General features: G+C 50.0%; 5 protein-coding genes across 5 annotated transcripts; 2 read left to right on the top strand and 3 right to left on the bottom strand.

The window, feature by feature from the left end:
* Positions 1–1,756: 1,756 nt before the first annotated feature.
* On the top strand, positions 1,757–3,389 carry N7457_006741 (C2H2-type zinc finger protein; the record flags this gene model as incomplete). Its single annotated transcript, XM_057177785.1, has 4 exons — positions 1,757–2,500; positions 2,584–2,637; positions 2,734–2,907; positions 3,003–3,389. 4 exons carry the CDS (start codon positions 1,757–1,759, stop codon positions 3,387–3,389), a joined length of 1,359 nt encoding a protein of 452 aa, XP_057029529.1.
* A 734-nt stretch (positions 3,390–4,123) lies between these two features.
* N7457_006740 (NCBP1 family protein) lies at positions 4,124–6,964 on the bottom strand (the record flags this gene model as incomplete). Its single annotated transcript, XM_057177784.1, has 7 exons — positions 4,124–4,983; positions 5,037–5,218; positions 5,276–6,171; positions 6,226–6,493; positions 6,553–6,659; positions 6,749–6,843; positions 6,904–6,964. 7 exons carry the CDS (start codon positions 6,962–6,964, stop codon positions 4,124–4,126), a joined length of 2,469 nt encoding a protein of 822 aa, XP_057029528.1.
* Positions 6,965–8,087: 1,123 nt separating this feature from the next.
* Positions 8,088–9,652, bottom strand: N7457_006739 (GSK family serine/threonine-protein kinase; the record flags this gene model as incomplete). Its single annotated transcript, XM_057177783.1, has 7 exons — positions 8,088–8,221; positions 8,280–8,484; positions 8,535–8,728; positions 8,788–9,136; positions 9,245–9,328; positions 9,384–9,556; positions 9,607–9,652. 7 exons carry the CDS (start codon positions 9,650–9,652, stop codon positions 8,088–8,090), a joined length of 1,185 nt encoding a protein of 394 aa, XP_057029527.1.
* Positions 9,653–15,117: 5,465 nt separating this feature from the next.
* On the bottom strand, positions 15,118–16,329 carry tom40 (TOM complex pore protein TOM40; the record flags this gene model as incomplete). The annotated part of the gene is made up of 3 exons (XM_057177782.1): positions 15,118–15,225; positions 15,294–15,941; positions 16,018–16,329. 3 exons carry the CDS (start codon positions 16,327–16,329, stop codon positions 15,118–15,120), a joined length of 1,068 nt encoding a protein of 355 aa, XP_057029526.1.
* A 717-nt stretch (positions 16,330–17,046) lies between these two features.
* On the top strand, positions 17,047–19,328 carry N7457_006737 (bifunctional fructose-2,6-bisphosphate 2-phosphatase/6-phosphofructo-2-kinase; the record flags this gene model as incomplete). The annotated part of the gene is made up of 11 exons (XM_057177781.1): positions 17,047–17,060; positions 17,226–17,414; positions 17,473–17,508; positions 17,565–17,662; positions 17,718–17,887; positions 17,943–18,023; positions 18,086–18,193; positions 18,241–18,360; positions 18,416–18,790; positions 18,846–19,022; positions 19,077–19,328. The coding sequence occupies 11 exons, from the start codon at positions 17,047–17,049 to the stop codon at positions 19,326–19,328; spliced, it is 1,620 nt and encodes a 539-aa protein (XP_057029525.1).
* Between the last annotated feature and the right edge of the window lie 44 nt (positions 19,329–19,372).

Genomic DNA, 19,372 nt, shown 5'->3' with positions numbered 1-19,372 from the left:
TTTTGATCTGTAAGTCGATGGGGGGAACTCCTGAGGACTCGGGTTTCCACTGCTAACTCCACCTACATATGTAGGCTTGTGGCGTATCCCTCGCCCATTCAGGAAGTAGTTCATGAAGACTAGTCGCATCCCTGCAGGAACCATTCTCGAGGATCCCGATACCTCATCTCGACGCAGGACGTGCAGGGGTTGCCACTCGTGTCAGATGGCGCCCTTTCCTTGTTTCGCCCGTGGACTAAGACCACTCGGGGCGATGATCGACTCCATTCGACTAGCCATGACAGTCTGAGACCCCGAAAGCCCGTGCTGACTGTTCCAGGGGCCAAATTGCCCAGTTTCCCCAGTTCTCCCAAGACAGATCGCACTGGAACCCCATTTGATTGGTTCGAAAGGAAATTCAGATCACCGGATCACCAGATCACCTATTTCCAAGGCCTTGGGCGGCTAACTGGGATATTCGATGGGCTGAGATCGGACACTATTGGCGACTATCGGGATGGCGCATTCTGGTACTCGTAATTACGGCCCAGCTGGCCATTGAGAGATTGCTGACTCCGAGATCGACTGAATAATCTACATGTCGACTGCAGGTCGATCACGGTCCACTTGGGAATTCCGCGATTTGAAGGCCCGGCCCGTCTCCTCGAGGGGAGACGCACAGCACGATGAGGGTTTGGTGCGTGTTTCCTTTCTTTTCTGGTCCTTTTTGCCATGGGATCATGAGTCTAATCGATACTAGTGCTATATTCCGGAATCTCGGGGTCTGCAGTTACAAAGACACACACACATACAGGTATATATGAGGAATTGTGAGGCGTTCGTCGCCAGTCGCGGCTGCGAGTATTTTCTGACTGGCACACTGTTCACACCGGATGTGTCAAAATACATTACCACTAATGAGACTAATTCCTCGTGGTACAGGAATTGGATGCGTCCAAAGCAAACTTTGAACTGCATCTCATGGAATATGCAATGCACCTGTATGCTCCAAGGCTCCCCCAGTGCTCCAATGACTGGAGGAAGGCCAAAAAACCCCCAGGAACTCCAGTTCGTCTTTGATTATTCGTCTTATATTATCCCCTGGTGGAGCCAGCTCGCCTCAATCATCCAGGATCCCCGGCCCACGAAGATCATCGAATCAAACTGGTGTACTTCGTACATTACGGAGTACATTGCATGGTATCTCTGGCCTTGAATTGCTTCTCCCCCCCCCCTTTTTCCCTCCCTTTTCTTCTGTTTTGTCAATTCCAAACGTCATACAGACAAGCGAAATGGGGCTTTTGGACTCTCTTCTCACCGGCTGACTCCATCCCCCCCCCCCCTGTCACCCCCGCCATTGCATTGGGGGCCCTGGTATATCTAGATCGGGAGGCGCCACGGTCGATGCGGATGATCATCACTAGTTGTCAATCATTCTATCCTCACTCTTCACGGCATGACCTGCATATATTTGCTATTTCCTTCCCCTCCATTCCATCTGTACACATAGATCCAGATCTATAGACTGAGTGCGCTTGGGCCGGTCTGTTTGTCTATTTTCCCTGTCCTTGCTTCTTTCTGAAAAGCAACTCGCTACCAGCCAGAACCCAAATACCACCGGAGGTTGGGTTTCGGAACAGTCAAAGACTGCCCAGGAAAAGGGAGCATCCGAGAAGGTATACATTGGGATACGCAGGTATCTCGTGGAAGATTCCGAGAGAGAAGCTATCCGTGCCTCTCTGAAAGATTTTGAGGAGAAAGAGCGCGAACAGTGGAAATGATGGAGACTGCAGAACCCGTATCTTACGAGTTCCCTAGCCATGCCGTGGGGCCATTTACACACAGGCGTCCGATGGACTCGAGCTTGAGCCAGAACTTCCCCTTCTATTCACATCAAACAGCGGCACCATACTCGCTGCCTTACCAAGCCCCGAGTAACTTGCCTTACACCTTCGGGCACTCCGTGGGCCACACACATGCACCCTCCAATTCATATCAGCCGTACTTTGTCCCCAGTCAGCACCCGATACAGCCGCAGCCACTACGCATCACAGCGGAACAACCGCTACAATCTCTTCCAGAGATTCGCCCGGCAAAGAACGCCATCAGCCAGGCAGCAAAAGCTATTCCCGATCATGGCCCGCGAATACAGCCCTTGACTAGCCACAGTCCCCTTGGCGGAACAACACGCGAGACGAAGCAAACCCCGGCTGACATCGCTTTCTCGACCAACGTGGATGTTCTGATGAAGGCAATCCAGGCCAAACACGCTGCGTCATTAAACCAACAGTCGTTGCCACCACTCCAACACCTGCCCCCGCCAGCATCACAGGCCTATCCCACATCCTACGCAGTTGCATCACCCACACCACCGCGCTACCACTCAGCAAACGAAGGCCAACTATCGCGTTCAGGCAAAAGGCGCAAATATAACTGCAATCTCCCAGGCTGTGGCAAGAGCTTCGCTCAGAAGACCCACCTGGATATACACATCAGGGCACATACAGGCGACAAGCCATTCGTGAGTGCACACCTCAAACGGATTTTACATCTGTCGAACCGGACCTGGTGGGGGATCAGCGACTAATAGTTCCGATTTGGCAGGTCTGCAAGGAGCCCTCGTGCGGGCAACGCTTCTCGCAGCAAGGCAACCTCAAGGTATGCACATTGCTCCTCCCCCCCCCTCCAACAAGCTGCAGCGCCATCCAACCGCTACTACACAAAGCAACCGCTAACATGTGATTTACAATTCAGACGCATCAGCGCCGGCACACGGGCGAGAAGCCCTTCCAGTGTGAAATCTGCCAGAAACGATTCGCCCAACGAGGCAATGTCCGTGCTCATAAGCTCACCCATGATCAATCCAAGAGGTTTGATTGTCGCCTAGATGAATGCGGCAAACAGTTCACGCAGCTAGGCAATCTTAAGGTAAGGGCTGGTCATTCCTCTTCCCGCCTCCACATCCCGCCTACACACAACATGCTTTATCCCGAACCAAGCTAACCAACCACTCTCTGCACCAGTCTCACCAAAACAAATTCCACGCGGCAACACTGCATAGCCTGACAGTCCGCTTTTCACAAATCGGCGAAAGTGGGCCGATGAACATGAGCACAGCAGACCGCGAGCTGTGGATATACTTCGCCGGACTATATAAGAACAGCAACAAGGGCATCAAGGGTCGTGGCAAAGACCGGCGGATCTCGACGACGAAGCGGTCTGATGCGCAGAGTAGCTGCGACTCGATGGGTCGAATACAGTCTGTGGAGTCCGAAGAGGGCGCCCCGAAGATGCAGATGCGCCGCGGGAGCTTCGAGGATGGCTTCTCTGCCTATAACGCCTCTAGCAGCGATGGCGATGATGGAGAGCCATATTATATTGACCGCAGGGCTCATCTCCATGGGCCTTGATTGGAGTTGGACTTGGTATCCCTTTCGTTCTTTTCTTATTTTTATTTTTACTTTTGGCATCTTCTTGTTTTTGTATCCTCTGCACATCCACTTTGATATCCCCAGGTCTTTACTTTTGTGCTCTTGTACTTCCCATTTAATCTGTGATTCCCACTGGTACTCTCTTCGTCGTGTTTTCCTCTCCTGTTTCTGTTTCCTCTCTCTCTCTCTCTTTCGCTGCGCATCCGCAAGAATTCGCTGTACACCGAAGGGGACACAGCCCTCGACTACCGTCTTTGCTTTCTCGCTGTTTTGTCTTTCTATGTATTCCAGCTGCTTTTGGGATATCCCAGTGCTAGGATTGTACTACGGCTGAATCAACAGGGTCTCGGGTAGTATCTGTCTTTTTCTCTTTCTTTTCCTTTTTGGGAGTGCGCAGGTAGTCAGGCGCAGAGAGAGAGAGATATTGGCGTGGCATATATCACTTACGTCGTCTCCCCAAAGTCGAGAAAGGGTAATATTCTTGTTATTTCGTACTCAACGATGAGGCCATACAGTCGAATATCGGAGAGATTTTTTTTTATTTCTGTAGTTGGGCTGATTTAAAGACCCGGAGATAAGTGTACAACAAAGAGGAGAAAAGATAAAGAAAAAGCTCTCCGGGGCATAAATCATTTAATGAAACAGTTCAAAGAGATCAAATGTGAAAAAGCATGCCTACGTTGATCCGGGGGTTATCCACGTGTTTGACGACCTTATTGCGCATCTGCGTCGGCGATATCCAAATCTGCGTCCGCAGGACCCTCGGGCTCAGGAACATGCGGGGCTTGCGTGCCAAGGGGGGTGGCATTAGCAAGGGCATCAGAGATGAATGATTCTTCGACGGCAGCCTTTCGCCGGAACACGCGGAGCCAGCGACGACCCCATTGGCGGATAATGGCATCCTCAGGCAGATTGCCGCTGCCATCCCCACGCTCCATCTGCTCGTCGTTGCTTCCCGCAGCAACGGAGACGATAGAATCCTCAATGTACTTGAAGAGGGCTTGCATGTCGGTGCGTTCGCGAGCGAGGGTCTCGTCGATCACGCTGAGCTGGGGCTCATACAGGCTGGGCTGGGCGCGGGCGGCAACAATCTGGCGCATACGGTTGGTGACCTTGCCAACAGTAGCGGAGATCATCTCAAAGACGTGAGGTTTCGAGAGGATGGTACCTGCTGCAACGGATTCGGAGAGGGCCCACTCGAGGACCGAGAGCGGGGTGAGGATGGTGTAGTTGAGCAGTTTGTCGATGATGTTGATGGCAATGCCGGGCTGGTCGACCCAGTAGTCCATGACGGAGGTGATAATTTGGCAGCGCGCATGTTGAGATTCCGTGCCAATGGCCAGGAGGCGATCTTTGCTCCGTTCGATGCATGACAGAACGTGAGAGAGTGATTTGGATCCGACGTAGCAGAGCGAAGTTACAAATGCGTCCGTGGATGGGATTTTGGGGTCATCAACGCCTTGACTCTTGGCCTGTTCTTCAATGGCCGTAATTACAGGCTGGATTTCTTCGTCACTAGCCTTCTTCCGAATAAGCTGCATGAGTTCTTGCCCTTCCTTGGAGTAAGGAGCCACTAAAATCTCAAGTTAGCGACAATTATCTCGGATGATGCACGACAAAGCTTACTCTCAGACGAATATTTGAACTCGGGAGTGTCTTTCTCTTTGCCTTCTGTGATTAAGCTTGGGTAAGGCTCCGGGAGAGTTCCCTTAATGCGCTGAGCGAAGCTCAATCGAATCTCCTTGTCCAAAGCACCGTGAATGAACGCCATTCGTGGATCAATGGCAGGTAACTCAAGATCATGGGTCCTGGACTTGTGTTAGAGGATGGACTCATATTAACCGCAGCTGGCATTTCAGACTTACCACTCGCTCCATTTCCAAGTAAACCCAAAGTTGCTCAAATGGTGAGCGAACCAGTCCAGGAAACGGTTGCTGAGCTCCAAATCCATTGTTTCCAGGCTGTTATACAAGAACCGGATTGCACGGCCTAAACTCGGCGCAATCGCTGCCGGGGCAATCTTGCAGCACTCCGTGAGAACGGAGTGGTAATAGACGAGCTTGTGCTCCGACGCCGGCAGTTGGAATAGCTGCGAAAATACTGCGTCTACTGCCACATCCTCCGGTTTCCAGGCTTGAACGTCAGGTGCGAAGTCGCGCATGCGGTCAAAAGGCGTGGCACGTTTGACGAATGTGTTGGGAGTGAAATAGCAATCGATATCAATGAGAAACTTGGCTGTAGCAACGCGGTTGAAATCAAGGAGATTGATAGTATCGACAAGTACATCCCGAATAAGCGATGAGGAGATATCTTTGGTTGAAGGAACAGTGTCTATTTCTTGGTCGGCATACACCGAAAGATAGACCTCTGGAAAGAGAGCACGTGCGCCGTTCGGTACAGGGTTAGGCACGACAATCTGGGGGAAGGGGACCTTGGTAACCGATTCAAATGATTTTGGCTCCTCTGCCTCAGCATCCTGTACATCATTCCAGGGACGAGGGAGACACTTGAGGTCCCAACCCTGGTTGGCCTCCCCCTGAAGTTGTGTCTGCATCAAACTGATGACACTTTGACCAGCTGCCTCCTGATTCTCTTCGGGGCTGAATGTATTCACAAGGTCGACAAGAGCGTGCGGCGTAGACGCAATAATGTCGGTCTTCTCCAGAAGCGCAGAAGCCTGGGCCTCAAAGCCAGAGGCGGGGGATAACATGATGTAAGGAATGGTGAATTGGATAATCTTCACCAATTCAAGACCAAGAAGCTGAGGGAAGCTGTTAGAAGAGTTTTAGAATCCCAGGTCAAGGAACAAACTTACATCTTCCGAAGAGGCAGTCTGGAGATCGACAGCACGGGCGAACAGCTCCTCCAAAAGAGGGAAGATGCCGTCACCTTCGTAGATTGGCTGGAGAATACCCAAAAAGCGAACAAGGAGTTTGACTTCACGCCATGCCCCCGTATCAATGTACTTTTGCAAGGCCTCGGCAGCCTTGCCCAAAACCTCAACTCCAAGCTCGGGCTTGAGACCATGTGCGACAAGGACCGTGCCGGCAATAAAGGGAATTTTCATCGGTTGTTCAAGGACACTGTATGGTGCCGGTTAGCAGGAGTCCATGTCACAGAGTGTATGTATATCGGCACGTACAGATCAAGGGCGATGTTGACAAAGTCGCGACGGATCTCCTCATCCTCATAGTTCTCCGTGACGGTCTTCGCGATACCCTGGACGTCATCTTCTGCTCTACGGGCAGCCTGAAAAGTACCCGCTCCGATGTTAGTTCAGATCAATTGATAGTGGAGCGCAATGCGCGCGGAGGGGGAGAAAAAAACAACGTCCGTACCGATTCCGCAATGGTCAACAACTGCCGTCGGACTTGAACAAACAATGGCTCCTCGTATCTGCGCCTCTGAGGGCGTCGATCGAAGTCATCATCATCTGTGAAAGACACAGAGTTAGCAAGTTGTCCGGAAAGCTTGTCGGATCCGCATCTCTCACCTCTGTAGCGGCGTTTGCGCCCACCCCTGTAGCTTTGGTTTCGACGATCGTTTTCGGTCATTTTGCTTTGAAATCAACCACCGGGCCAGTAAGATACTGGATTTTATCGTAGAGACCGGGACCTTGGGGAAGCAGAAAGGTGTTCTGGGAGCTCGAGGTAATTGGGAGCTCGGAAGGGGGAAATTGAAGTTCCGGCCCCGGAGCCCCTGCGTGCAACGTCCTTTGGACGACACAGGTACTTCTCATGTAACTACACACAGGTATATATAGACATATGTAGACATTATATACATAATGTATGCTTACCCTGTCAGTCAAGGTGGAGGGAAAAGGGATCTACTCAATTACTTTCCTTCCCAGTGATTCCCAGTTACATATCACTACATCTACAAAGACAAGAAGATCGTGTGCTTGAGAACTGGAATGACATATAGCTCATGGCTGGTAAGTCGGAGGACCGGGGAACCAGCCGAGCCCGATGAATCTGATACAAGGATATTGCGAACAAAAAGGGAGGGAAAAAAAAGAAAAAAAAAAGAAGAAAAAAAAGCAAGGACGTGAAGGGAAGAACGAACGGGGTTTCTAGCGCTGCAAGACAGGAGATTGACCATAATAGCAGAAGGGTTCTCCCGCAACGTGTATCCAAAGAAATCTTCAAGATCTCCGATGCATCGGTGGGAGATTCACCCCTCCATCCGGGGTCAAGATCGGCTTGCTGCGTCTGGGGGTTCTTCCCCTCGACCGATGAAACTATGCAGTCTCCGACCCACAAAGGCAGACCATGCACAGAAAGGGTATCACTTTTTCCTCCCAAGAGCTGTCTCAGACACCTCAAAATAAACTCCAGGCCATGACCTCCCATTGCGTGAAAAACCATCAGCCCCTACCGCCCCGAGGAAACGTGGTTTCCGCTTCCCAGCCATTAAAAGGATGCACTTTTCACACTTCATACTATCCCTGTCCAGTCACCAGTTCCCAACTCCCACCATGTCCGTCGGGGGTTGAGTCGTACGAACCAAGTCAAGAAGAAAGACAAGGCAGAGCACTCTCGATTCAGACTTTACGCGAGCACACGATGGAACTTGATGGTAGATCATTCAATCCTCTCTCTTTCACACACACGCAGTGCATATGGCGGCGCAACGAACAGAAATATCCCTCGCGGAGGGCACACACTGGTCAACTCAGTCGAGGTGTGCAAGCATTTCCTCCTTGGCAAGAGGTTTGAAGGTATCAAGGCCGAGGCCGCGGGCTTCAAGGGCTGGACGAGCGTGAGGGGGAATCATCTTGTTGTTGAGTTCAGGGGCGATCGACAATTCTACAGATCGAGTGGTTAGCGAAATTTCATTCTAGGGAGTGAGTTGTGGAGGATTTACCATGTCGTGAAAAATCGAAAAGAGCGGGGAGATCCTTGGAGGGGTTGTTGTGGTGGCGCGAGTCTGGAAGGCGGGTATTCGGGTCACGGAGCTCATCGAAGAAAGGGTGGCACATCGCTTCCACTGCGGACAACCGTTGTGTCGGGGTGTATTCCAGAAGGGCAGAGATGAGATCAATGGCCTCTGGTGGGGCCTTACGGAAGACCTAGTTTGGTCAGTGTGATTGATCAGCTATAGGGGACCAGCGAAATATACCTTATTGAAGGGATGGGGTTTGATTTGTGGGAACTTGTGCTCCATGTAGTTGGGATTCATGGTGCGGATTTGTTCCCGAGTGGGAGTGCCCAAGACCTTGATGATTTCCACCAGTTGGTCAATGCCTGATTCGCCAGGGAACAGGGGTTGTCCAAGCATCAGTTCAGCCATCACACAGCCAGTCGACCAAACATCTAGTACAAAAGACATGTCAGAGGTGGATAATATTGATGGAGGAAGGAGGGATATGTACCAATCTTCGTTGTGTAGTTGGTCGCACCAAAGATCAATTCAGGCGCCCGGTAGTAGCGAGAGCAGATGTATGACACGTTGGGCTCATTCTCGATGAGAATCTTGGCCGAACCGAAATCGCACAGCTTCAAGATCCCAGTGGCGGGATCCAAAAGAAGATTCTGTGGTTTAATATCACGGTGACAGATACCCTGTGAGTGGATGTAGGCCAGCGACCGGAACAGTTGGTAGATGTAGAGCTTGACCTCCAGCATGGGCATCGTGGTCTTGAGTTTATTGAAGTAGCGGGATGCGCGATAGACGGTCTCTGGGACATACTCGAGAACGAGGTTGAGATAGACTTCATCTTTCTATTGAGAGGGGAATATCATCGGTCAGCCCACGGGGACAGGGACGGGGTCAGGGACGGGGACGGGGGACAGAAAGACGGTTGGGCGGGACACCCAGGGGACACATACCCTATCGCCGTTGGAGTAGTAGAAGGCTTTCAGCTCCACGATGTTAGGATGGCGCACAATCCGCATGATCTGCAGCTCACGGTTCTAGAGACGCAAGGGTTAGTGACACCACCACCGATTGAACGTCGAGATCCCATACCTTAAACCGCTTATCCTGGAGGACTCGCTTGATTGCAGCATCCTCGCCGCTCGGAGCCATCTTGGTCTGAAACACGACACCGAATGAGCCATTGCCCACGATCTTACACTGGGTGTAGGAGATCTCCTTGGCCTCGCCGGTCAGTCCATCTTGGACCTTCTCCCGGATCACCTCTGGGAAAGGTCAGTTTCACCGCAATTGAAATCCGAGGAGGACATCTTACCACCCATGCGCAAACTCGGGAACAACCCGGGTCGACTTTGTGACATCACGAAGGGAAGAGGTGATGTATGTGGGAGATGTCGAGGAGTGAAGTTAGAAAGGCCGTTTTGGGGTGGTAAACCGGGGTGGAGTAGGGAGGGGCGGAAGGACCGATGGGAAAGAAGAAAATGGCACCCGAGAGCCAAGAATGTAAGTAGTAAAGTAGGGAAGAGAGAGAAGAATGAGGGAGAGAAGGTGGGCAAATCGTAGGAGAATGTCCAACCAATAAAGTCGAATCTGGTGAGGAATAAGACGGGTTAGACTGGGAAGGTTAGGTAAAATTGGGGCGGGTTCAGGGCGAAAGAGAGAGGTGACGTTGATGGAATGGATTTCCCCCCCCCTCTTTCGTTCTTGTGTTGTGTGTTTTTTTTTTTTTCTTTCTTTTTTCTTTGTGCTCTGATTCTTAGAGAGAGTTGGTTGTTTTGGTCAAATCAAAGGAAACCCCCCCCAAAGACAAGAAAAGAAGGAAATCACAATAATGAAGATGAAAGCCAATGTCTTACGGGTGGGCAATTCGGGAAGGGAGGGGAAAAAGAGGAAAAAGAGAGGGGCGGGAGCTCCCAGTTCAATCTCAATCTTCCCACTGGGGAGCTGGGAAACGGTGGCCTTTTCTGAGCACTTCAGGTAAATTACTATATATTTCCAGTTGCACCATCGTGATTTGATTTTCTTATGGCCTGGCAATGGACCTGACTGTCCGTACGGAGGACTCCGTAAGATCGGTACTGTCATGTACCGAATGACGGTTCTGGACGGTCATTTACGAAAGTTCGGGAGATGAGATCATAGGTACCGTTCGCAAGGTATTTACCAATACATGCCGGTGTAGCCCAGGAATCCGACAGACTTTGGAGAAAGCGGAGTCTCCGGGGTAGTGGAAATAGAGTCGGAGTACTCCGTACTCCGTCAAGCTATACATAGTAATCTCTTGCTATATATATAGATAGAGCTCTACCTAGGTACTCTGGATTCCGTCCTCCGTCCTCCGTACTCCCCTCAATAGGGGTGTCAAAGAAAAGAAATGTCGGGTGACCGGTGGTGCTTTTCGCTGGAACCACTGTCATTGGTTGACCCGGTACGGTAATCGTCTATGACATCTGTCACGAGACGTCCAGCTGACCTCGAAAAAAAAAGCAGAAAAAAAGAAAAGAAAAAAGAAAAAGAAAAAAGAAAAAGCAGAAGCTTGGGCCAGGCGGTGGTCCAAGCTGCGATTGGACCTGGACCCGGTCCCAGAGAGACTAAGATGGACTACGGACTATTATTCTCTGAGGTCGGCAATATGCTAGCGATCTCGACTCCGTACGATCTCCGTACGATCTCTGATTTTGGTCAACTGGCATTGACCTGAGATGGATTATGGAGGAGGTTCAAGCCTTCCGGAAATCATCAAAAATACAAATCAAAAGCAAATGACACACCGGTAATTAAGAACCAGACCAAGGTATGGGAAAGAGAGCTGATATACCTTGGTCCTTCGTACGGAGTACCTCGAGTCAGAAAGCTGTTCGGCCCGGAAGGCCCCATCTGAGATTCGGAAAAGGGGCCTTGCCATTCCCGTTCCACCTGGTCTTCCATTCTTTCGACCTCGAGATGCCAAATGCCGTCAAACAAGTGCACCGTTGCAGGGGACCCTTGGCATGTGAGTCGAAGCTATCTCAGCCGACGCGCAGGCCGGGATGGACAATCATTGGGATTCCAGCCGTAGTCCCGTCCATGCAGTCTCGTAACAAGCTCGACCGACAGACGAACCCACGACCCGGCATCCAAAGACAGATGTATCAGAAAGAGAGAACCCCAATGGGAAGGGTATCCCCCGAGTTTCTCCTCAATTACGGAATGGAAAAAGAACCCGTCTATCTGATTCTCAAGAGGGGGTGAGGAATGCCAGTTCCTGACACAAGCAAACACCCGACTCAGGTACTAAAAAAGGACCTCCGTTTGGGACTGCGGCCCGGCCGTTCCCTCGACTGAACTTGGCCCCTGCGCAGTCTGGATGCACCTGGCTCAAAAGGTTACCGTTGAGGAGCTACCAAGCTACCTCACTGGCGTAGAGAGCCAGCGCTGCATCGACTTAAGGTCGGCCGTGCATTTGAACGGGGGTCAAGATTATACGGGGTTGCGTATTGAGCAGTATTTACGTATTTACCAAGTCATGACGATACATAGTACATACCTAGGTAGTATCCCCCTAGTACTGGGCAGTAGTACCTCCAGGTATGCAACGTTCTAGGAGTTTCAATCTTCCGATGTTCATGGCATCCATTCTCTCTACATGTAGATCTCTACATGTATTCTGAATCATACCTGCCCATGGAATCATCTCGAGCACCGCATCACCAAACTTGAGCTTCAGCTTCCCCTCATGGCTTGGCGGGTCGACGTCACCAGACATCGAACAGAACTCTGAGCAGGTGACCAGGTGACCAGGTGACCATGGCGTGGGGGGCTGTGGCATCGGAATCGCCACACTTCTGAGCGATGTCATGCGACATAGACCTTGATCCTTTTCCGATCGGCTTGGGAAACAGACTCACGCAGAAAGAAAAAGGGAAAAGGGAAAAAGGGAAAAAGAAAAAGAAATGACAGCGGTCTGACGGTATCAACTCAAAGCAGTAAGAAAAAAGAGGAAATTATATACATCCTCCGTACAGAAGGCACCAATTTAGCCATGACCCATATGTACGATCGGGATTCCGAAGGATCCATCATTCGGAGCTCGGTAAACAATATCATGCCATTTGTGGATTGCTCCGTACCCTCGACGCGATCCATAGACAACATAGGGAACGGAGTACTCACGAATAATCAGACTGCAGAAGGATTATTAGGTATGTACTGGGATTATCCAAGTGGGTCCAATTCGTTCCATACCAAATGTAGCCTTGCAACCCATGAAGCCTTGCAAGCCCAGAGGGGAGGAAACCCGGAGTACATCAGCCAGCCTCGACGCTGTATACAATGCACCACGTACGTACCGGTAGCACTATTGTTTCACGGGCCCGGGGCGAGGTGCCGGATGTGTTCCTGGCAAAGCCCTCGCAACACTACCCCCGGCTAATTAACATGGGATCTTGGAATCTTGATGCTTGTAGGAACGCTGGGGAGAAACAAAGACAGCGAATGTCTATCCCAATACACAGTGTGCACCGTCGGTATGTACGGATCGGAGAGCATGGAAGCAAGGAACGACATACCATTTTCCGCTCTGTGTCAGACACGTGTACTATCAAGCCCTCATAATCACGAACGAATTAGAGAGATATAGGAATATAGTACTCTGTACTCCGTTATAGCCATGGGTTTCACACATAATCTGTCGATTTCTTCTGCTTGTATTGAAATTGCTATCGAGACAACTCTACTATTCATATAGTCCCCTCTTTCTAGCATCTCTACCCCCATCCATTGCACTGAAGTTAGGAATGCAAGCAAAGATGCATGTCATGTTGAGGGCATTTGATTCTTCAAATCGGATCCTGGGAATGTATAACATACACCCACGCTACAACTGATCGACCACGTCCTTGAAGATCCAAATCTACTGCTATGCAATCTTATGCGCAGTGCTCCGTACTCGATACAAGAGCATCCATCGCGTCTATTCGATATTCCATACCTGAACGACCTGCGACATTTCACGATGAAGATCTAGATATCTTGGGAATGGACGGATCCGATCTCCTTGCGCCATCGAGGACATGATCCAAGCAGATGGACATGATGCACCCTTATACCCTGCGCTGTGCTCTATCCGCTTCATGTTCAGCGTACATATGAAAAGTCTTCCCTGTACTGAGTACGGACTCTGTAGAAAATACATGCGAAAAGCAGACGATTCTCGAAAGGTGCCGAAATTAGCCAAGAGATTCTATAGGGAACGAATTTGCCCTGTGGATACGGCTATCCACATTCATTCCCCTTGCAAATATCCATGGATGATTTTTCTAGAGAACACCTTCAGAGCATACCGATTGGGCAGAGACCCTCGGACCCCTCCCAAACTGTATCAGGTAATTTCCCCTAATGGGATCGGGTTGGATTTGTCTAGCGTATCAAACACGGGCCAGCCATTGACCCGAAACGATACAGTCCCTGTCAAATTGGATTTGAAGTCGTGTAGCTAGGGCTCACAACCTCGAGAATTACAGAAAACAAAGTCAAAGAGGAAGGGGAAGATATGGCCTCGGCATATGATGTCACTGAACACTGATCATCAGCGTCCGAACGCCGACTGCTCCGTATCAACCGTGGGATTTGCAGTCGTGAGACCCAGCCACACCCGAGGCAGGGAACAGGGCTGGACTTTGCCAGGGTGGTTTTAGGTAGCGATCGGGCTCAGCACACGGAGTATGGAGTATGGAGTAAGTGGCTGAAAATCCCACATGCCATATTGCGGAGTGGAAGAAGCACAAAGTTTTCCAGGTACATCGATTAATACGAAGTCTGTCAAATTCGATTAACGCACACTAACCTCTGTACCATTTTCGAGTGTGAATTGTGGATGCCCCTAAACACATAAAACCAATAACCCACTTTACCGAACAAAAAACTTCGTCCCAGAATTGAGTGGAGACCCAAAGCTGGACGCTTCCATTATTGCGAGTGTTAGGACATGCATATGAACATGTCCCCAGGACCCGGTGGAGTAAGTCGGTGTGCTCGGTTGATTCGACTGGTTTGTTGTTTCCAGGGTCAGCGCGCATCCCGGCCACCGCTATGGGCACGTACTGCCGGCAATATGAAGGTATTGCTTGCCGCTTTGGTTCGGGTCGGTCATAGGGCTGGTGATAACATGGATGATTTGTCTCTGAGTCGATTCAGGCCCAGAAGGGACTAACGTTCATCATGTTTCATCCAATACGACAGACGATAATCTGTTTGGGGCCCTGAAGCCCTTGTGTGTATGCAATGTAGTGTCTTCATAGCAATCCGAGCCTCGGGCCCCGGCTAAAAAATCAAGTACATATCTCTTTCCAATCTCCAATAGTATAGTAGTATCACAATCAATGAGAAGGCAGAATACAATGGATATGAGGGTTACAACCGGATCAACTTCAATCAAAACGTGTTTTACATTGGCCCGTCTATGATGCGAAAACATAACCAGAGCTATCTGCAGGCGCAGCCATGCTAACCAGACCTCCCAATCTCATAGACCCAAAACATGGCCATGTAAGGAGATGAGCTGGTAAGATAGCAAGGAGATACAAGATCAGACCACAGGCCAAACAGTCAGGGATGCAGCTTCAGGTTGTGATGAGAAGGAAATCAAAGAAACGGAGTGTGAATCTATACAAAAAGGAATTTGGAATCTCCATGGCGCCAAACAACTGCCACCTGCACCAGCAACCCAAATTCAAGAGGATATACCGAGGAAGAGACAACATGGATCATTCCAGACATGGAGAGTGAAGAACTACTAAAACAGGGGGATGAAAAGGGTTATTATCTCGGGGGAGCGCGAGAGGAGAGCTTAGAAGGGAGGAGGGATCATGCTAGCAGGATCGATCTTCTCCTGCTGCTCCATCACGTCCTCACCCGCAAGCTCGAGGGAAACGGCAAGACCGAGCTTGGCCGTTTGCTAAAAGAGAAAAAAACAATCAGTTTTGGAGTTACAGGGTGGCTGGGCTATAAAAAGGTCTGGCTTACCTTGGCCTGGTCGATCTCACCAGCGAAAGAGAGAGAGATGGGCATGGCAATGCGCTTCTCGAGGAGACAGCTGACCTTACCGGTGCTGTCAACCTGGGCGCGGAACGAAGAAGCACGGAAGTCGTACTTGGCACCAATGGCGGTGGTACCGTCACGAGCAGGACCGCCCATCATGAGAGTAGCGGGAGAGGGTTGGAGCTGAAGGTTCATGTCAATACCGGCCTCAACACGCTCAGACAGCTTGCGCCAGTACGTGGCGCTGAAAGTGCCTTGAGCCTGCAGCTGGGCGGTACCAATCCAGTCATCACCCTTGTACTTGGCGGAGTAGGAAAGAGCGGTCTCAGGGCGGGCGGTGATGCCCTGGCGTTGCCAGATAGCCTCAAATCCGAGAGCCAAACCAGGAGTGATGGACTGGAGATAGCTGCCGACGAAGATACCGGTGAGGCTACCATCGAGGCACGAAGGATTGAAGGCCTTAAGGGAAGCCGAGAAATCACGGCCAGTGTAGTCGTTATCGATCTGGATCAAGCCCTGGGTACCTCCATTCATGATCTGAGTATTGGTCTTGGTGACAAGGGCCGTGTTCCAGCGGTAGTTGGCGACGGCGGCAAGCGCACCATCACTACCGTAGTTGCCTTGCAAGAACCACTAATAGGAAGCAAAGGATTAGACATGAGATATTGCAATTTTCGGCACACGCATCGCATGTGATGATTTTCCTTACCTTCGGGCTTCCGTACATGGCGGAGAAAGCATACGGAGGCAGGTTGCCGGTTGAGCCCATAGAGAATGCATGCGACACACGGAACAGAGGGGACATGCCCAGGACCTTGGTAAGATCTGCCCGGAGACCGGAGAACATGAAGTTGGTCAAGAGGACATCTTTCTGCACTTCTCTGGCGAGGTTATCGACAGTGCCAGGGTTGGGCAGGTTGAGCAGTGCCCTTCGGTCGGAGAACGAGGAGTATGCATCGTTGATAGCTGCAGCAGCAGGGTTATCGGTGAGGAAGGTGAGAGATGATAGGTAGTCGGCCATTTTCGTTGAAATCTGATAATCGACAAATAAATTAGGTGTCGTCACGCGTGTTAGTCCGTCTCAGTTGAGACTCGGAGCGAACAGGAAGAATTGAGTATAAAAGGAATTGAGACCAGCCCGAGGATCTGGGACGAACAAACGTCTCAGATAACCTTGATAGAATAGCGAAAAAGGGCTGAATCTGATGCGCTCAGGAGTGTAGGGGAAGCAATTCAAGACTTTCCAAGCTGTGAAAAATGCTAGTCACCTGTCTCGGCGTCTTTGGTTGCTGCCGTTTGCCGGGATGTTACATAAGCCCTCGGGCTTTCCCGGTTTAAGGCGACACCGGGGCATCGGATCTACAACAATTTGGAACATTTGATCTTTCAGGGGATTTCTTTAAGATCATTTGCATGTTCCATCTTCTGATTGCTCTTGAATCGATTTTTTCGTTTGCGGTGCTTTGCATCTTTGCGGCCCTAAAAAGAAGGCATCCAAGAGGTATTGTGTATCCTGTATTGACCGGGATCCACCTGATATCTGGAACTTGATCGATCGCCCATACCGCCTCTTGCTCTCCCTTATTCTTTACTTCACTGTCTTTGCCATCTTTTTAAAGAGACGCGACATACGGAGTACATATCCTTGATTTGTATCGGGGTTGTCTATCGATCATTTGAACAAGTTGAACAGTGAATCTTGTGATAGTTCAAAGTTGCGTCACCTCGGCATCCCACCATGGACACCTTACTGTAAGCTTGCATTTATTTCAACAGCTTCACAGCTTCACAGCATCATCCCATCTCCCATGAAAGGCAAAATTGGCAAGACCAAGAGAACGAGCCATATGCCTGCCTAACGAGTGGAGAAGCTAAGGAGTGAAGCCTGATGATTGGTATTGAACTGACATCATATAGCACTGCTGAGATCGTGGCCAACTCCCCGCAATTCCGTCGCAAATCATCAATCTTTGTTGATGCAATTCATGATTTACCGGAAAAGGCCGATCTAGCGCCGGCTCAACTGTACAGTACCGAATCGGGTCGGCTTTTTCATTCTGGCCGCATCGTGATTATCACTGTCGGCTTGCCTGCCAGAGGTAAAACGTACGCTTCATGAACTCAGTTACGTTTGTTTGGAAAGCTAATCTCTAATTCACGACAGACATATCTCTGTAGCGTTGGCACGATACCTGCGTTGGTATGCTGCGTCCCTGTTGGTTTGCTCATTCTAGAAGTATGCTGATACACTGCTAGGCTTGGTGTTAAAACCAGAATCTTCCATCTGGGCGACTACCGTCGTGCCACAATTCCATTCGGGGAGGATATGCCAGATGATTATTTCTATGTCAACGGTGAGCACGATGTTTTGATCTGCCTAAATATGGCAATACTGATATCTCCGTGCAGCGACTGCCAAGTCCGTTCTTTTACGCCAAAAGATTGTTAGAAAATGTCGGGAAGACATCTACCACTTTCTGAACCATGAAAATGGTCAAATAGCGATCTATGATGCTGTCAACCCGCTAGCATCAGGACGGCGTTCTCTGGCCAAGGAGTTCGCAAAGCATGATATCGAGGTAAATCCAAAGCAAGTACTCTCAATCATTGGTAAAAGGCTAATAACTTCGCTAGACGCTATTCATTGAGTCTTGGTGTGATGACGAACGCATCATTGAAGAGAATGTTCGCAGAGTCAAGATATCGTCTCCTGATGTGAGTCTTATGTTTGAGTGTTTCTCCCGGGTATAGAACCGAGACTCTGACAGCCTAGCCAGTATGTCTCATGGAAGTCAGAAGACGCTGTGAAGCATTACCTGAGCCGCATTTCGTCTCGCATCCCTCAATTCCAGACCATGGAGGAAAAGGACTTGAACTACATCAAGGTTTGTGCAATCGCTTTTATCACAATGCCATAACTCACCGAATACAGATGATAAATGCTGGCGAGAGACTGATTGTCAACAACCGAAGCTTCGGTTACCTTTCCAACCGTATAGTCTTTTATCTTTTAAACCTCCATATCAAATCGAGGCGTACCTACTTTGCTAGGGTAGGTTGTTTCCAGTCTATGCTGTGGTGCTTCAAATAACTTACGAGATATATAGGCTGGAGTCTCGCTGGATGCAGATTCATACAAAGCCGATGCTTCGCTGTCGGAGCAAGGCGAAGACTACGCTAAGAAAATGACAGCACGTCTACTAGCTCACCGAGAAGAAGAGAAGCAAGCAATGATAGAGCGAGGTGAGACTGGCTATGAGTCAAGGCCTCTGAAAGTTTGGACATCTACACGGCGCAGGACAGTGGAAACCGCGAAATATCTCCATGAAAACGGCTATAAAATCCGACAGAGATCCCAGCTGAGCCAACTGCACCCTGGTGTTTGTGAAAAGATGTCAGAGAATCGCATTCGAGCAGAGTTTGGGGACGAGGTTGCCAAGCACGAGCTTGATCCCTACCATCACCGTTATCCCCGCGCCGAGGTGAGTGTTGGGCTGCTTTATTATTGCTGTATGTAGCTGCTAACCCTTGGACTAGTCATACCATGACTTGGCTGTTCGTCTTGAGCCAATCATTCTTGAGCTGGAAAGAGAACAAACCGACCTGCTTATCATTGCACACGAAAGTGTTCTGAGAGTATTGTATGGTTACCTCATGGCCTGCAATGCTGCGGATATTCCGTTCCTCGAATTCCCTCGTGATGAGATTATTGAGGTAAGTTGGAATTTAAAACTGGTTAGTTCTTGTGGCTAATTATTACTACTCAAGATTGTCCCCGAAAGCTATCAGAATGAGGCACAGCGGATCCACATCCCGGATCTTCCTGAGGAGATCATCCCAGCTTCTCCGGAGGATTTGAAGATCCCAGTGCCCCCAAGCGGAGTGGTATCACCCATGCAAGGGCTTGGTAGCCCAGAGGGTCAAACAACTCCACAGAGTGGTTATCGAACACCAAGTGGAATTCGAACACCGCGTGAGCCCGAAAGGATCTCACAACAGCATGTTGAAGATGTGGTTTAGGTCAAATCCCACGCTAATTCGCATTGTCCGGCAACAAACCCCCC

This window comes from Penicillium paradoxum (genome assembly GCF_028828445.1).
Source record: "Penicillium paradoxum strain IBT 22861 chromosome Unknown utg000006l_segment0_segment0, whole genome shotgun sequence".
Lineage (NCBI taxonomy): Eukaryota > Fungi > Ascomycota > Eurotiomycetes > Eurotiales > Aspergillaceae > Penicillium > Penicillium paradoxum.
The sequence above is the reverse complement of the archived record's forward strand: the minus strand, read 5'-3'. Positions and strand labels throughout refer to the sequence as shown.